This window comes from Sceloporus undulatus, chromosome 4, assembly GCF_019175285.1.
Source record: "Sceloporus undulatus isolate JIND9_A2432 ecotype Alabama chromosome 4, SceUnd_v1.1, whole genome shotgun sequence".
In the NCBI taxonomy this organism is placed as follows: domain Eukaryota; kingdom Metazoa; phylum Chordata; class Lepidosauria; order Squamata; family Phrynosomatidae; genus Sceloporus; species Sceloporus undulatus.
The window spans coordinates 235316055-235327928 of record NC_056525.1 but is presented as its reverse complement, the minus strand read 5'-3'; the positions used below and the strand labels follow the sequence as shown (position 1 = coordinate 235327928).

At 44.1% G+C, this 11874-nt stretch overlaps 2 protein-coding genes across 5 annotated transcripts in view; one reads left to right on the top strand and one right to left on the bottom strand.

The window, feature by feature from the left end:
- The window catches only part of SQLE (squalene epoxidase), a 43256-nt gene extending 37674 nt beyond the window's left edge, over nt 1–5582 (bottom strand). Inside the window, exons 1-2 of one of the 3 annotated variants that reach the window (XM_042465801.1) lie at nt 5318–5582; nt 3074–3772 (exon numbers count right to left, since the gene is read on the bottom strand). In XM_042465801.1, coding sequence (XP_042321735.1) covers nt 3074–3358 — 285 coding nt within the window. In that variant the 5' untranslated portion in view covers nt 3359–3772; nt 5318–5582. The remainder of the gene's footprint in view (nt 1–3073; nt 3773–5317) is intronic. The other 2 variants (XM_042465800.1, XM_042465802.1) reach the window with 2 other exon arrangements.
- A 1163-nt stretch (nt 5583–6745) lies between these two features.
- On the top strand, nt 6746–11437 carry BBS10 (Bardet-Biedl syndrome 10). 2 transcript variants are annotated; one of them, XM_042465797.1, is made up of 2 exons: nt 6746–6936; nt 8570–11437. In XM_042465797.1, exons 1-2 carry the CDS (start codon nt 6746–6748, stop codon nt 10467–10469), a joined length of 2091 nt encoding a protein of 696 aa, XP_042321731.1. In that variant the 3' UTR covers nt 10470–11437. The 2 variants fall into 2 exon arrangements, with proteins under 2 accessions (XP_042321731.1, XP_042321732.1); XM_042465798.1 differs by lacking the exon at nt 6746–6936 and adding an exon at nt 6959–8103.
- Nucleotides 11438–11874: the final 437 nt, after the last annotated feature.

The following is an 11874-nucleotide window of genomic DNA, read 5'->3' as shown; positions in this document are numbered from 1 at the left end:
GTGCCCCCGAAGCCCAGCTCCCCCAGGCGCTCCAGAAGGATACCGTGGTCGATGGTATCAAAAGCCGCTGAGATGTCCAAGAGCACCAACAAGGTCACACTTCCCCTGTCGATACCCAGACGGAGATCATCGACTAAGGCGACCATGGCAGTCTCAACTCCGTATCCTGCCCTGAAGCTGGTTTGAAATGGGTCCAGATAATCAGTTTCATCCAAGACAGCTTGGAGTTGGAAGGCAACCGCTCTCTCGATCACCTTGCCCAAGAATGGCAACAGGGAGACCGGTCTATAATTGTTTCTCACCAGGGAGTCCAAGGAGGGTTTTTTCAGCAGCGGTTTAACCACTGCTAATTTCAATTTAGATGGAAATTTTCCCTCCCGGAAGGATGCATTGATTATGAATCGTAACAATGTAGTTACAGCATCTCCTCCCTGGGCGGTCAACCACAAAGGACAGGGATCGAGAGAGCACATCCAAGGAGCTTGTCCACTTCATCGGTATTTACAAACTCAAAGTGATCCAGCTAAATGGAGTCCACAGAAGCTCTGGATACCTCTTCTATTGTTTCTGTTTTAATGCCAGCGTCGAGATCAGCCCGAGATCAGCCCTTATCCGAAGGGTAACTTATCTGCGAAGAAGTTATTAAATTTGTCACAGCAGGCTTTTGTTGGTTCTAATATAGGGTTCGGGGCAGGAGGTAGCTGGGTCAACTCCCTCACCACCCTGAACAGCTCTGTGAGAAGAGACTCTGCAGACGCAACATGTGCAGCATAGAAAGAGTTCTTTGCTGCACTTATTGCCACTCCATAGGACTTCAAAAGACTCTGATGGAGTGTCTTGTCAGATAGGCTCTGATGTCTCCGCCAGGAGCGCTCTAGTCATTACGCGTCCCGCTTCATTTCTCGAAGATCTTCTGGGTACCAGGCTTTTCTGTTAGGAGCGGGCCAGAAAGGACGCTCGGGAGCGATGCTGTCTATAGCCCTGGTAAGGTCATTGTCCCAGGTATCCGTCAGGGCATCAACAAAATCGCCATCAGATCCAACCATAAATCCCTCTAAGGCTTCTTGGAACCTTTTGGGTCCATCTGCCTTCGAGAGCGGACCATTCTAATAGGTCCTCCACCCCCAGGGGGGAGTTGGGTGATTGCCTTCAGTCACACCTTGACCAGTAAGTGGTCAGTCCATGACAGAGCAGAGGCCCCAAGAACCTCTGCCCAAGGACTTCCCTGATCTGTACTAAAGACCACATCGAGCGTATTACCTGCACAAAGTGTCGGACCTGAGACTAATTGGGAGAGGCCCATGGCAGTCATGGAAGCCATGAACTCCTGAGCTGCACCTGTTAGTTCTTGTGAGACAGCCTCGAAGGGGATGTTGAGGTCCCCCAGAACAAGAAGCCTGGGAGACTCCAACACCAGCTCCGAGACCAGCTGTGTCAGCTCAGACAGGGAGTCTGTTAGGCCACAGGGTGGACGGTAGACCAACAGGATCCCCAGACTGTCCCTAGCCTTCAAGGTCAGATAAATACATTCAATGTGGTCTGTTTTCCAGACAGGTTCCCTAGTCAAAGTAAGAGTGCTTTTATGGACTAAGGCAACCCCTCCCCCCTGCCCACACTCTCTGACCTGCTCCTTAACGGTATACCCAGCTGGAAGGGCCTGGGCCCAGACTGCATTACTCTCGGCCCCCAGCCAGGTTTCTGTGATGCAAGCCAGGTCGGGTTTATTTTCCTCTAAAAGATCTTGAATTATATGGGCTTTGTTCTTAATCAACCTGGCATTGCATAGGAGCAGAGAGAGAGACTGTGGTACGGTTAGACTGACCCTCGGTTCTCTAGGGTTAGCAGGGTGAACGGAAGGCAGGACAGGTATTACGCATCGATCCTGCCTTCCCTTATGCTTCAATTCCACCCTCCTACTGCTGTATCTCCCCATGCCCTGCACTACATCTATAGGAGCTCCTTGAGTAGAATCCGAGTTGTCAAAGCACCCCCCTTCCCAATTGCACCCTCCTTGAGTAGTCCTTCTTTGGACACGCTCTAGTTTCTCAACATCCTTTTTGAATTGTGGGGCCCAGAACTGGACACAGTATTCCAGGTGAGGACTGACCAAAGCAGAATATAGTGACACTATCACTTTCCTAGATGTAGACACTATACTTCTATTGATACAGCCTAGAATCACATTGACCTTTCTAGCTGCCACATCACACTGTTGACTCATGATTAACTTATGGTCTATGACTCCCAGATCCCTTTCACATGTATTGCTGTCAAGCCAGGTGTTCCCCATCCTATATCTGTGCATTTCATTTTTTTTTTCACCCTAAGTGTAGTACCTTACATTTCTCCATGTTGAAATTCATTTTGTTAGTTTTGGCCCAGCTTTCAAATCTATTAAGGTCATTTTGAATTTTGATCCTCTCCTCTGCAGTATTAGATACTCCTAATTTGGTGTCATCTACAAATTTGATACACATGCCCTCTATTCTTTTATCCAAGTCACTGATAAAGATGTTGAATAGCACTGGGCCCAGAACCCTGTGGCACCCCACTGGTCACTTCTCTCCAGGATGAAGAGGCTGAGCACACTTTAATTTTTCAGTGATTTGTTACTAACCTACACAGCACAAAATATTAGAAGTCTAATCTACTTCACCTACCCACCCATCCACTTAGGAAGTGCTATTTTAAATAGGATTTCAAAAACTCATCAGACACCTTTAAATGAACAACTGGTCCAAACACACTGAAGAAATAATCCAGTTTGAGACCACTTTAACTGCCCTGGCTCAGTGTCAGGGAATTCTAAGAATTGTGGTTTATTGTGGCACCAGAGCTCTGACAAACATCTCACAAAAATACAATTCTCAGGTTTCCATAGCACTGAGCCAGGGCAGTTAAAGAGGTCTCAAACCAGATTATTTCTGCAGTGTGTTTTGGATCACAGTGTGCTTCCTTAAAATTAAGGATATGTTCCATTATGAAAAATCCAGAATGTTAGTAACAAGTCTTTCTGAAAGGAGCAAGCTGGCTATTTTGAAATGTCAGAAAGAGAATACATGAATGAACCTACCTTCCTGGATTTGGGCTGTAGCACCTCTGAGGATCCAGTTTGGGATTTAGTCCAAAAAAAGCCAATGAGCGGTATAGTAGCAAGGAACTTGGAAAGCATCCCACAATGTGCTTGCCTATGCTTTTGCTGCTTGAGCCCCCATGCCCGATACCGATGGGAGAGAAGTAGACCAAAAGAGAAGAACACAACCATGGAGATTAGCACCTCTTTGTTGGCGTAACTCAACAAATCTCCACATTTCTTATAGACATAGATGAAAGATGCGATGCCGAGGAAAGTCCACATTATGAAGGGTGCGTTGTCTTGTCTTGGTCACCAATAGTTTTTCTTTTACAACTCTTACTGTAAAATAATGCCTCCTGAGTAGTATGTTTCTTCACACAAACACAAGGTTGATAAAACGCTTTAAGAAATTACAAAGCCCTCATTTCAAACACGAGGTGTAAAGAAATAGAAAAGAGTAGTACAAAGTCAAAGCACTTGCCAAACTGCAGGACTTTCAGAACAAAACTCCCTCTAGTCATAAAAAGCAGTTTCTCAGCTTAGGCACCAGGAAAAAATTGCAGGCGTGCATGTTCAGGTCAACATGTATCTCTGGAAATGATATAATTTGTTTTAGTCTGTTCACCAGTCGGTTGATTTGTGCCAGTACTCATCTTCTTAGGACTCTTAACTTTTCATTGATTAACAGGAGGTGCCCTGAAAAACAAAATGATTCTGAGTACAGTGTATGTTTAAGAGAGTCATATATCAAGATTGCATCAAGACAATAGCAGTGCGACTCTTAATCATGCTGGTAATGTTCACTCTGTATCTTTTAGAGACTCCCTTTACCTAGGGAAAAACAGAGATAGAGCAATTGTGATCATGCCCTGCTTTTCCAAGGGCATCTGGTTGATCTTTATAGGAAACAGAACGTTTGACTAGACAAGTTGCCCCAGGAAAACAGGTTTTGTAAGGCAAGGCTCTTCCATTTGACATTTGTTTGTTTAAAACATGTATAGCCTCACTTCTTTAGCTGGAAAAGCTCTCAGAGCAACTTTTACATCAACCAAAAATGAGGCCAGACTATAGCTGGCATCTTTTGAGCCACTCTTAATGCCTTATGGGAGAAAAGTCATATATAAATCAAATCAAATAATAAATATAAATAAAATCATGTTGGTTATTCCCATCTAAGGAAATCACATTCAGTCCACTGCTGAACAGTGAATGAACATGTAGGTCAATTCCATTTATTAAATGGGTCTAATCTAGGGTGCTTCTACAATGGAGAAATAATGCAGTTTGACACCACTTTAACAGCCCTGGATCCATCCTACACAGTCCTGGGACTGATAGTTTTGTGAGGCACCAAAAGCACTCTTTGGCAGAGAAGGATAGAAAGACCTTGTAAAACTACAAATCCCAGGATTCAATAAGCTGGAGCTATAGCACTTAAAGGTGGTGTCAAACTGCATTATTTCTATAGTGTAGATGATGATGATAAAAAGAAGCCAGCAAGGTATAATGGCTTGAGCATTGGAGTACAAACTCTTAAGACCAAGGTTCAAATCCTGGCTCTGCCATGGCAACCCATTAGATAACACTGGGCAAGTCACGCTCTCTCAACCTCAAACCCCCTCCAAAGAAACCTGCCAAGAAAACCCCATCATAGCATCCCCTTAAGGTCGCCTTAAGTCAGAAGCAACAGATGATAATAATGGCATTTATTTCTTACCTGCCTCTGTCCATGGATGGAGGAGGAGACGCCCCTAGTCAGGACAATACGGTTTACCATATATACTTGACTACAAGTCGAGGGCAGGTTTTGGGGCCAAAATTGTAGGTTTTTGTTATTGTTGTTATTATTATTTCTTACCCGCTCCTCCCCATGAATCGAGGCAGAGAACAACAACAATTAACAGACACACCACATAATAAGTAATAATAATAATAATAAACTTTACTTTTTACCCCGCCTCTGTGTCAGAAAGACAGTCATCGTTGAAAACACATCATCAGTTAAAATACGCATCAATTTAAAAGGACACACATACAGTTTAAAAAGATGAGAAACAGACTTATTAAAACAACCTGCATCTAAAATGCCTCATTTGATTTTTAAAAAATTAAATTTTAAATATGAAAAAAACCAAAAGGAAAAGACATGGTCAAACAATCTACGTTTTAAAAAAAGTCATTATGTAAAATTCACAATTTAAAAAACTCAGGCAAATAAAGGTTCATCTATACAGTACATACAGTACATGGGAGGCTGAAGGGTTTTATTTCAATTGCTTTGGCTCTACTCTTCTTTCTTGAAACAGGGAAAGGTGACCAGGCTGAATTGGTTTGGTTTGTTTTTCCCCTGACAAGGAAATACGAATTCAGTCTTCTTTGGGGATGCTTAGGGCTGTCTCACCTGGAGCCAGGGCTTTCCCTTGCTGTGTGGTTACTCAGCCCCAGCTAAGAGATGGAACAGCAACAGGGAGATGCTCTCACCTCAGGCGCCAAGCCAAGACTGGAAGGAGGGGGGCGACGTCAGAGTGCCATTCGAGAAGTGGGCGGGGTTTATGCTAATAACCCCGCTCGCTCCTCCTCCTCCCCGCCTTTGCTCTGGCGCCGGCGCGCGCCTCTCAACTCATCCCCTTCCTGGCCAATCCGAGGCGCTATGCTGAGATGGTCTTATGGCGCTCGGGCCAATGGGAAGAGGGGAGAGGCGGTGTTTTAGGGACCGCGGGAGCCTAGTGCGATGTGACGTATGACGCGCGCGATTGATTCTTTGTTTGACTGACGGATGGACTGCTATCAGAAGGGAGGTGGGAGGGGCGACGGCTTCTTGTTGCCATAGTGAGGCTGGAGGCTGGGATGGTAGCGATGGCAACGGGGAGGGGGTCCACGGCGAGGTTCTCATTGGCGCATGCGCAGCCAGTAATAGTAGTGAGGGCCTATAGAACAGTGGTCCCCAGACATTTGTTCTTTGGACTTCAACTCCCAGAAGCCTCGGCCTTTTGGTCAACAGTTAGGAATTCTGGGAGCTGTAGTCCAAATACCTGGAGAACTAAAGTTTGGGAAAGACGGGAATAAAAAGTGGGGAACATGCGTATAAAAGAGTAAAAAATGGCATCTGTTATTGTTGTTTGTGTCCCACTGAGCATGTGCAGAGTATATTTTCCTCTCTACATAGAGCAACCCGCCTTTGGGTCAGGTGTACTGTATTCTCTTCAGACAAATGGGTTTTCAATCGTAAATGCTGAAATAAAAGAAACCGAAAAGCCTGGTTGTTGTCGCCGTTGTGTGCCTTCAAGTCAATAATCCGATTTATGGATGTAGGGAAACATTGAGGAATGCTTCTCCATAGGTCATCATTGGGGAATTATGGGAGCTGAAGTCCAAAACGTGTGTAGGGCCAAAGGCTGAGAGCCACGGCGCGTGTAGGGGCGAGAGTGCTTTGTCTTTGTGGACATGGACTGTCGTTTTGAAACATCCCCTCCTCAGGTAATTCCCTCAGCCGAAGGTTTGCCATCGCCTTCCCCTCACGGCTGAGGGAATTACCTGAGGAGAATTCAAGGGAGCGGGGCTTAGCCAATCAGCACCGTCCGTGCATCTCCGCGAACCAATCAGGGCTGAGAAGAGCGAAGGGGGCGTGGCGTCTACTGCGTCCGCCTCGGGGGACCAGCCGCCGTTGCCATGGCGACCCCGAAGCGAGTAGAGCTAGGCCTTGTGGCCCAAGAGGCCTCGGCCCTCGCCGCCGTCGTCCGCGGCTCCCTGGGCCCCGAAGGGGGGCAAGTGCTGCTGAGCCGCCCGACGGGGGAGATGCTCCTGTCGCGGGACGGGCGGCGGGTGCTTCAGGCCCTGAACCTGGAGTCCCCGACGGCCAGGTAAAGCCACCTAAAACTACACCTCCCAGAATGCCACAGCAGTGGGTCTCAAACGCCATTATTTCTGTACTGTAAGAAAAGTCGAAGCAAACTGTGGCAGGGAAAAAAGGGAGACGATGGAGCAAATCTGAGGCCGTTTTTGGACGCAGAATGCCAAATAATGCCATGATTATCAGTAATAGTAGTAATAACGGTCCAAAACACACTGCGGAAATAACGACCCAGTCTGAGGCGGCTTTCACAGCCCTGGCTCAGTGCTAAGGAATCCTGGGAATTGTAGTCCATTGTGGCCCCAGAGAAGGCTAAGTGTCTCACAAAACTACAGTTCCCAGGTGCTGGAAGTGTCAGGGGACAGGCTCTTGGAGAACGATTAACGGCCTCGTTAGGGAGAGGATTGGCAGCAGATGAGCATTGAAGCCAGGAACTTCTTGACTGGAGATGTTTGGAGACCAGATCGAAAGAACACTTGGGAAACGTTTTCATTCTCTTTATAGGACTGCAATCGCCAGAGCCTTGTGGGCACAAAATGGGGGGCCAAAGAAATCCCAGGTAAAGGAGGTCCAAAAACATCCAGCTGTTGGCCATAGAGCAAATCCAGTCGCATCCAAACCATGGTACCTTCCTCTCTTGGGCCTCTCCTTCCCGGCTCCTTAATGTCTCCAGAGCCACTTCGAAGCCGTCTAAGTCAGTAGCTGCCACTGAATTGTACAACAGCGTTTGCCACGAATTGTATGAAGAAGAAGAATCGTACTGTTTTGTTTACATCGCTAACATTTTTGTGTTCTTCCACAAAAGAGATGTGTAAATACAGCTTGAGCCTCCCTTGCCAGAAATGCTTGGGACCAGAGGTGTTTGGGGATTTGGGGGATGTTTTATTTTATTTCGTTCTGTTTTTATTTTGGGGTTTTGGAATACCTGCATTTGCAGAAACCTCTTGGAGATGGGACCCAACTCAGAGCACAAGATTCATTGACAGTTCACATACGCCTTTTACACAACGCCTGGAGGTACACTGAACCGTCAGGAAGCGAAGGAGTCTCTGTCGCAGCCACCCATGAAATAGAAAGGTTTGGGGTTTTGGAATATTCCAGATTTCAGAAGTCCAGCTAAAGGAGACTCAGCTTCTACAATCAAAGTAATTGAATCTCCTGGATAAGGAGAACTAAGGTGATCTTAAGCACTTCGCATACACTCCCCAATTGGGTCAGAAAGAGCAATCACCCAAAATTTCACTAACTTCAGCCGATTTCTGGCCTGTTGCAAAGCTGCAACTAAATGGTTTTAAATGGTCTCTAACCAACTGTTAGACAACTATCATAATGAACTAGACTGAAGTTTACTTTAAACCACAATTCCTTATTTACACAACAACAAACCAAGAATCCGCTAAACAAAATTGACAGTCAGTTTATAATTCCTTCTCCTCAACATTGCAGATAGAAGAGAGAAGTAATGACCGTTGTGTCTGATATGGGCTCATTCCTTCCAAATAATAGTTGATTATTACATGTGACAAGAACGTTGAGCTTAGTATAAACAGGAAGGTTATCTAGGGATTGGCTGCTGTTCTTTTCTGCTGGACAGTTTATTTAAAATAAACTATTTTGTAACTGAATGTTTTTGTTTTTCACAGAATGATGATATCTTGCATTTCCACGCACTGCGATCTGATTGGAGATGGCGCTAAAACGTTTATTATCCTACTCTCCGCTTTACTCCAAGGGCTCGAAAAACTTGGCGAAAAAAGTAGTGCCTCCTTTTGTGAGAATATCCAAAGAAGAGATAAATACAAGGAAAAATGTTACAGAATGAAGCAAATTTCTCGGTCTCTTTCCGTGATCCAAGCAGACATCCTGGACCACATAGTGACTCAGGAACTTGGAAAGCATTGTCTAACTGTCTTTTCTGTTTCTGATACAGAAATAAATAGGAGGACATTGGGGTTGGTACTAGAACCCTATTTCGGTGGAAAAGTAGGATATAATAGGCAGAAATTTCTTAGCCAGTTGGCCTGTGACTTCTTCTTCAAAATTACAGCTGATAAAGATAGGAAAGAAGTACTGCCTTTGATAGATGAATATTTTCCTGAGCTGCATACTTCTGTGGCAGGGCTGCCTGTTTCAAGTTCACAGATCCTAGATGGTCTTGTTCTTCCTAGAGACTTTGCTGTATACTGTCCTGCAGACGGTGACAGAAAGGTTATCGTAATAACGGAGCCTATCCACTCTACTTTTTCTGAGTTGGGTGTAGAAGTTGCCATAAACGGTGAAAATCAATACAAGGTATCTGAACTCTGGATTATGAAAAGGACAGAAGCGCTAATGAAGCACATGCAGGACAACAGCATCAGAATACTATTGTCAAGTGTAAAACAACAGGAGACTGTTCATTACTGTGCAAAAAACAGTGGCATGTGTATTGTAGAATGTCTGTCAGCAGAGGAAATCTCCCTTATATGCAGAATCACCAACATTTCCCCGTTTAGGCCATCTCTAGGCAATATTTGCAATGAAATCACTGAAACTGCAGTAGCAAACTTTTGCCAGCCATTACAGATTGGTACCAAAAGATTTGTTCACATTAACTTTGCAAGAACTTGTGCCCTTCGGCCCTGTAGTGTGATTTTCTGTGGACCAGTACATGGGCTTACTGAGCAGCATGCTTGTGCTTTTCACGGAGCATTCAAAATGCTACAACATATGTTTACAGCCATCCATCCGACGGAGCATGGTAATTCAAAACCTCACAATCAAAATCTTTCAAACGCTGTGGATAATCATCAGCAGAGCCCAGCTGTGCAGCAGCACTTTGTGGAAATGCACAGTGATTGCGGTAATGATAAAGCCATCACCAAGGAACTGGAGCCTTGTGAGCTAAAAATGGAAACGCTTTCTGAAAATGAAGATGGCTTACTGACATTGTCCCAAAACTGCAAATGTCCAAAAGAAATGTTGCGAGTGGCTGAGAATGAATTTCTGGAAGATGACCAGCTTATTTATACCCAAGTAAAGGAAAGGATCAACTTGAGTAATGTACCTGGGCAACTGTTCATTGAAGAAAGTTGTACCAGCAGCCCAGGTTATGATGTTTCATTTAGATGTGAAGTGAATAATAAAAGTTATATTCAGAGTAACTCTTATGTAAAGACGGGATCGATTGTGCCAGTAGGCGGAGTCTTTGAAATCCTATTGCATTATTATTTGTCTTGCTATGCAAAGGATTGCCATTCACCAAAGATGATAGCTGAGCTTTGTACTCTGATTGCTGATGTATTGCTCATTGTTCCAAAAACACTCTGTAGGACACAGAAGAGGAGTGCTTTCCCTCAGCTCTGTCTTGAAGTCACCACTGCCCTCAGGAATAACCAGCAGCTTCTGCCAAATCAAAAATACTTAGAATCAGTCTCCTGTAAATATCAGTTAATAGTTTCTGTTCTTCATTGTGCAGCTGCACTCCTTAGCATTGATCTGATTATTGGCATTAAAAGGTTACCTCAAAAGCCTGAAGAGAGTAACTCAGACACTGACACGTAAAGGTGGGCTTCTTATAGGCAAGTCATCCATGTATGCTTAATGATTGCTAGGGCTAGGCATTGTAACTAGATTTTTCTTGGTCCTGAATTATTGCAGTATATTTCTTGAGTTTTCTTGGATTTCCCAAAATTTCTTACTAAAAATTAGATGTAAATTTAAATAAGAAAATGTAAGGCACTGAGACTGCAACTCTTTGCTTACCAGGCCCTTGAGCTCAACAAGACTTATTCTTGAGTATAAATGTATAGGATTGAACTGTAAGAGGTACTTTGACTTTTTGCTGTTTTTTTTTAAAAAGTTCTTAAGTGTTGCATATTAGCCTCTTATACTAAAGCTGGACTACACAGAGTCTGCCTGGTTAAGACACATTTCATACAAGAAGAATCTCATCACATGAGAGCTCAGTTCTTGAGATTTCTAGAAGCTCCACAACGAAGAGGGGGGGAAGGCTGAAGGGGATAGACATCACAGAAATATGACTATATGTACCTTCTTCTCAGTGGCTTTCAACTCTTAGCAAAAGTAGTTACTAGGAAGAGAAGGGGCTACATCTAGAGCAGAGGCAGGAATTCTCAGGACCAAAGCAGATGGCCTGGAAGAAGTGGCCTCTGGCTGCTCCAGCCGGACCAATTCCACAGCAACCGCATGGCCTGTTCCTGTAGCGGGCGGCCTGCATGGTCTCAAACCGGCAGCCAGCTCTTGCCAGCTTGGTGCGGCACCAGTTCAGCTTCCAGCCGCTTTGGGGCGTAAATCATCTAAACACCACACTCCCAAAGCGGCCGGAAGCCACTTTATTTGGCCCATCTGTTTCAGGCCACAGGCTCAGGACTCATTTCTCTGAGGAACCCATGTGTGCTTTTGGCTTTTCCATGCTGCAAAGTTTAATCTACAAAATATAACTTTGCTCACTGGTAAATAACTGTTTTTATTTGTTTATTTATTGTTCATAAATAAAATCCTGCTTGAAGCGCTGAATGTTAATTTTTTCATATTTTTTTGTCTATTATATTTGGATGAAATCGTCAATGTCAGTATTTTTACTTGTATTTTGAAAAGTAGTGTTAATAATTACTAATTTATTCTTTAGAAAAGCTGCTTGACAGAAGATTATGATGAATTTGTTCTCTAAATAAATTCTTATAGAAAACTCTGTTAGATTTTTTAAACAGCCCTCGTGTGAATATAAGGTTACATTACATTGCACCATGAGACAACAGGTGAGAGAGAGAATGAGCCTATGAAAATTGTTAGTGAATTGTTCCTGTAATTTATTAGTACACCTGAACTTTTTGCCTGTAAGTTTATATGATTTCTAGAACTATTCTGGGAAATTTTCAATTATATTTTTTTATTAAGAGTTCACTGGTATCTCAGTTGCAGCTGCCTAATTTGTCTTGTCTTTATG

Coding starts and splice junctions, on each gene's coding strand:
- BBS10 (XM_042465797.1), top strand. CDS start 6,746: ATGGCGACCCCGAAGCGAGTAGAGCTAGGCCTTGTGGCCCAAGAGGCC. Junction 6,937..8,569: donor CTGGAGTCCCCGACGGCCAG/GTAAAGCCACCT, acceptor TGTTTTTCACAG/AATGATGATATCTTGCATTT.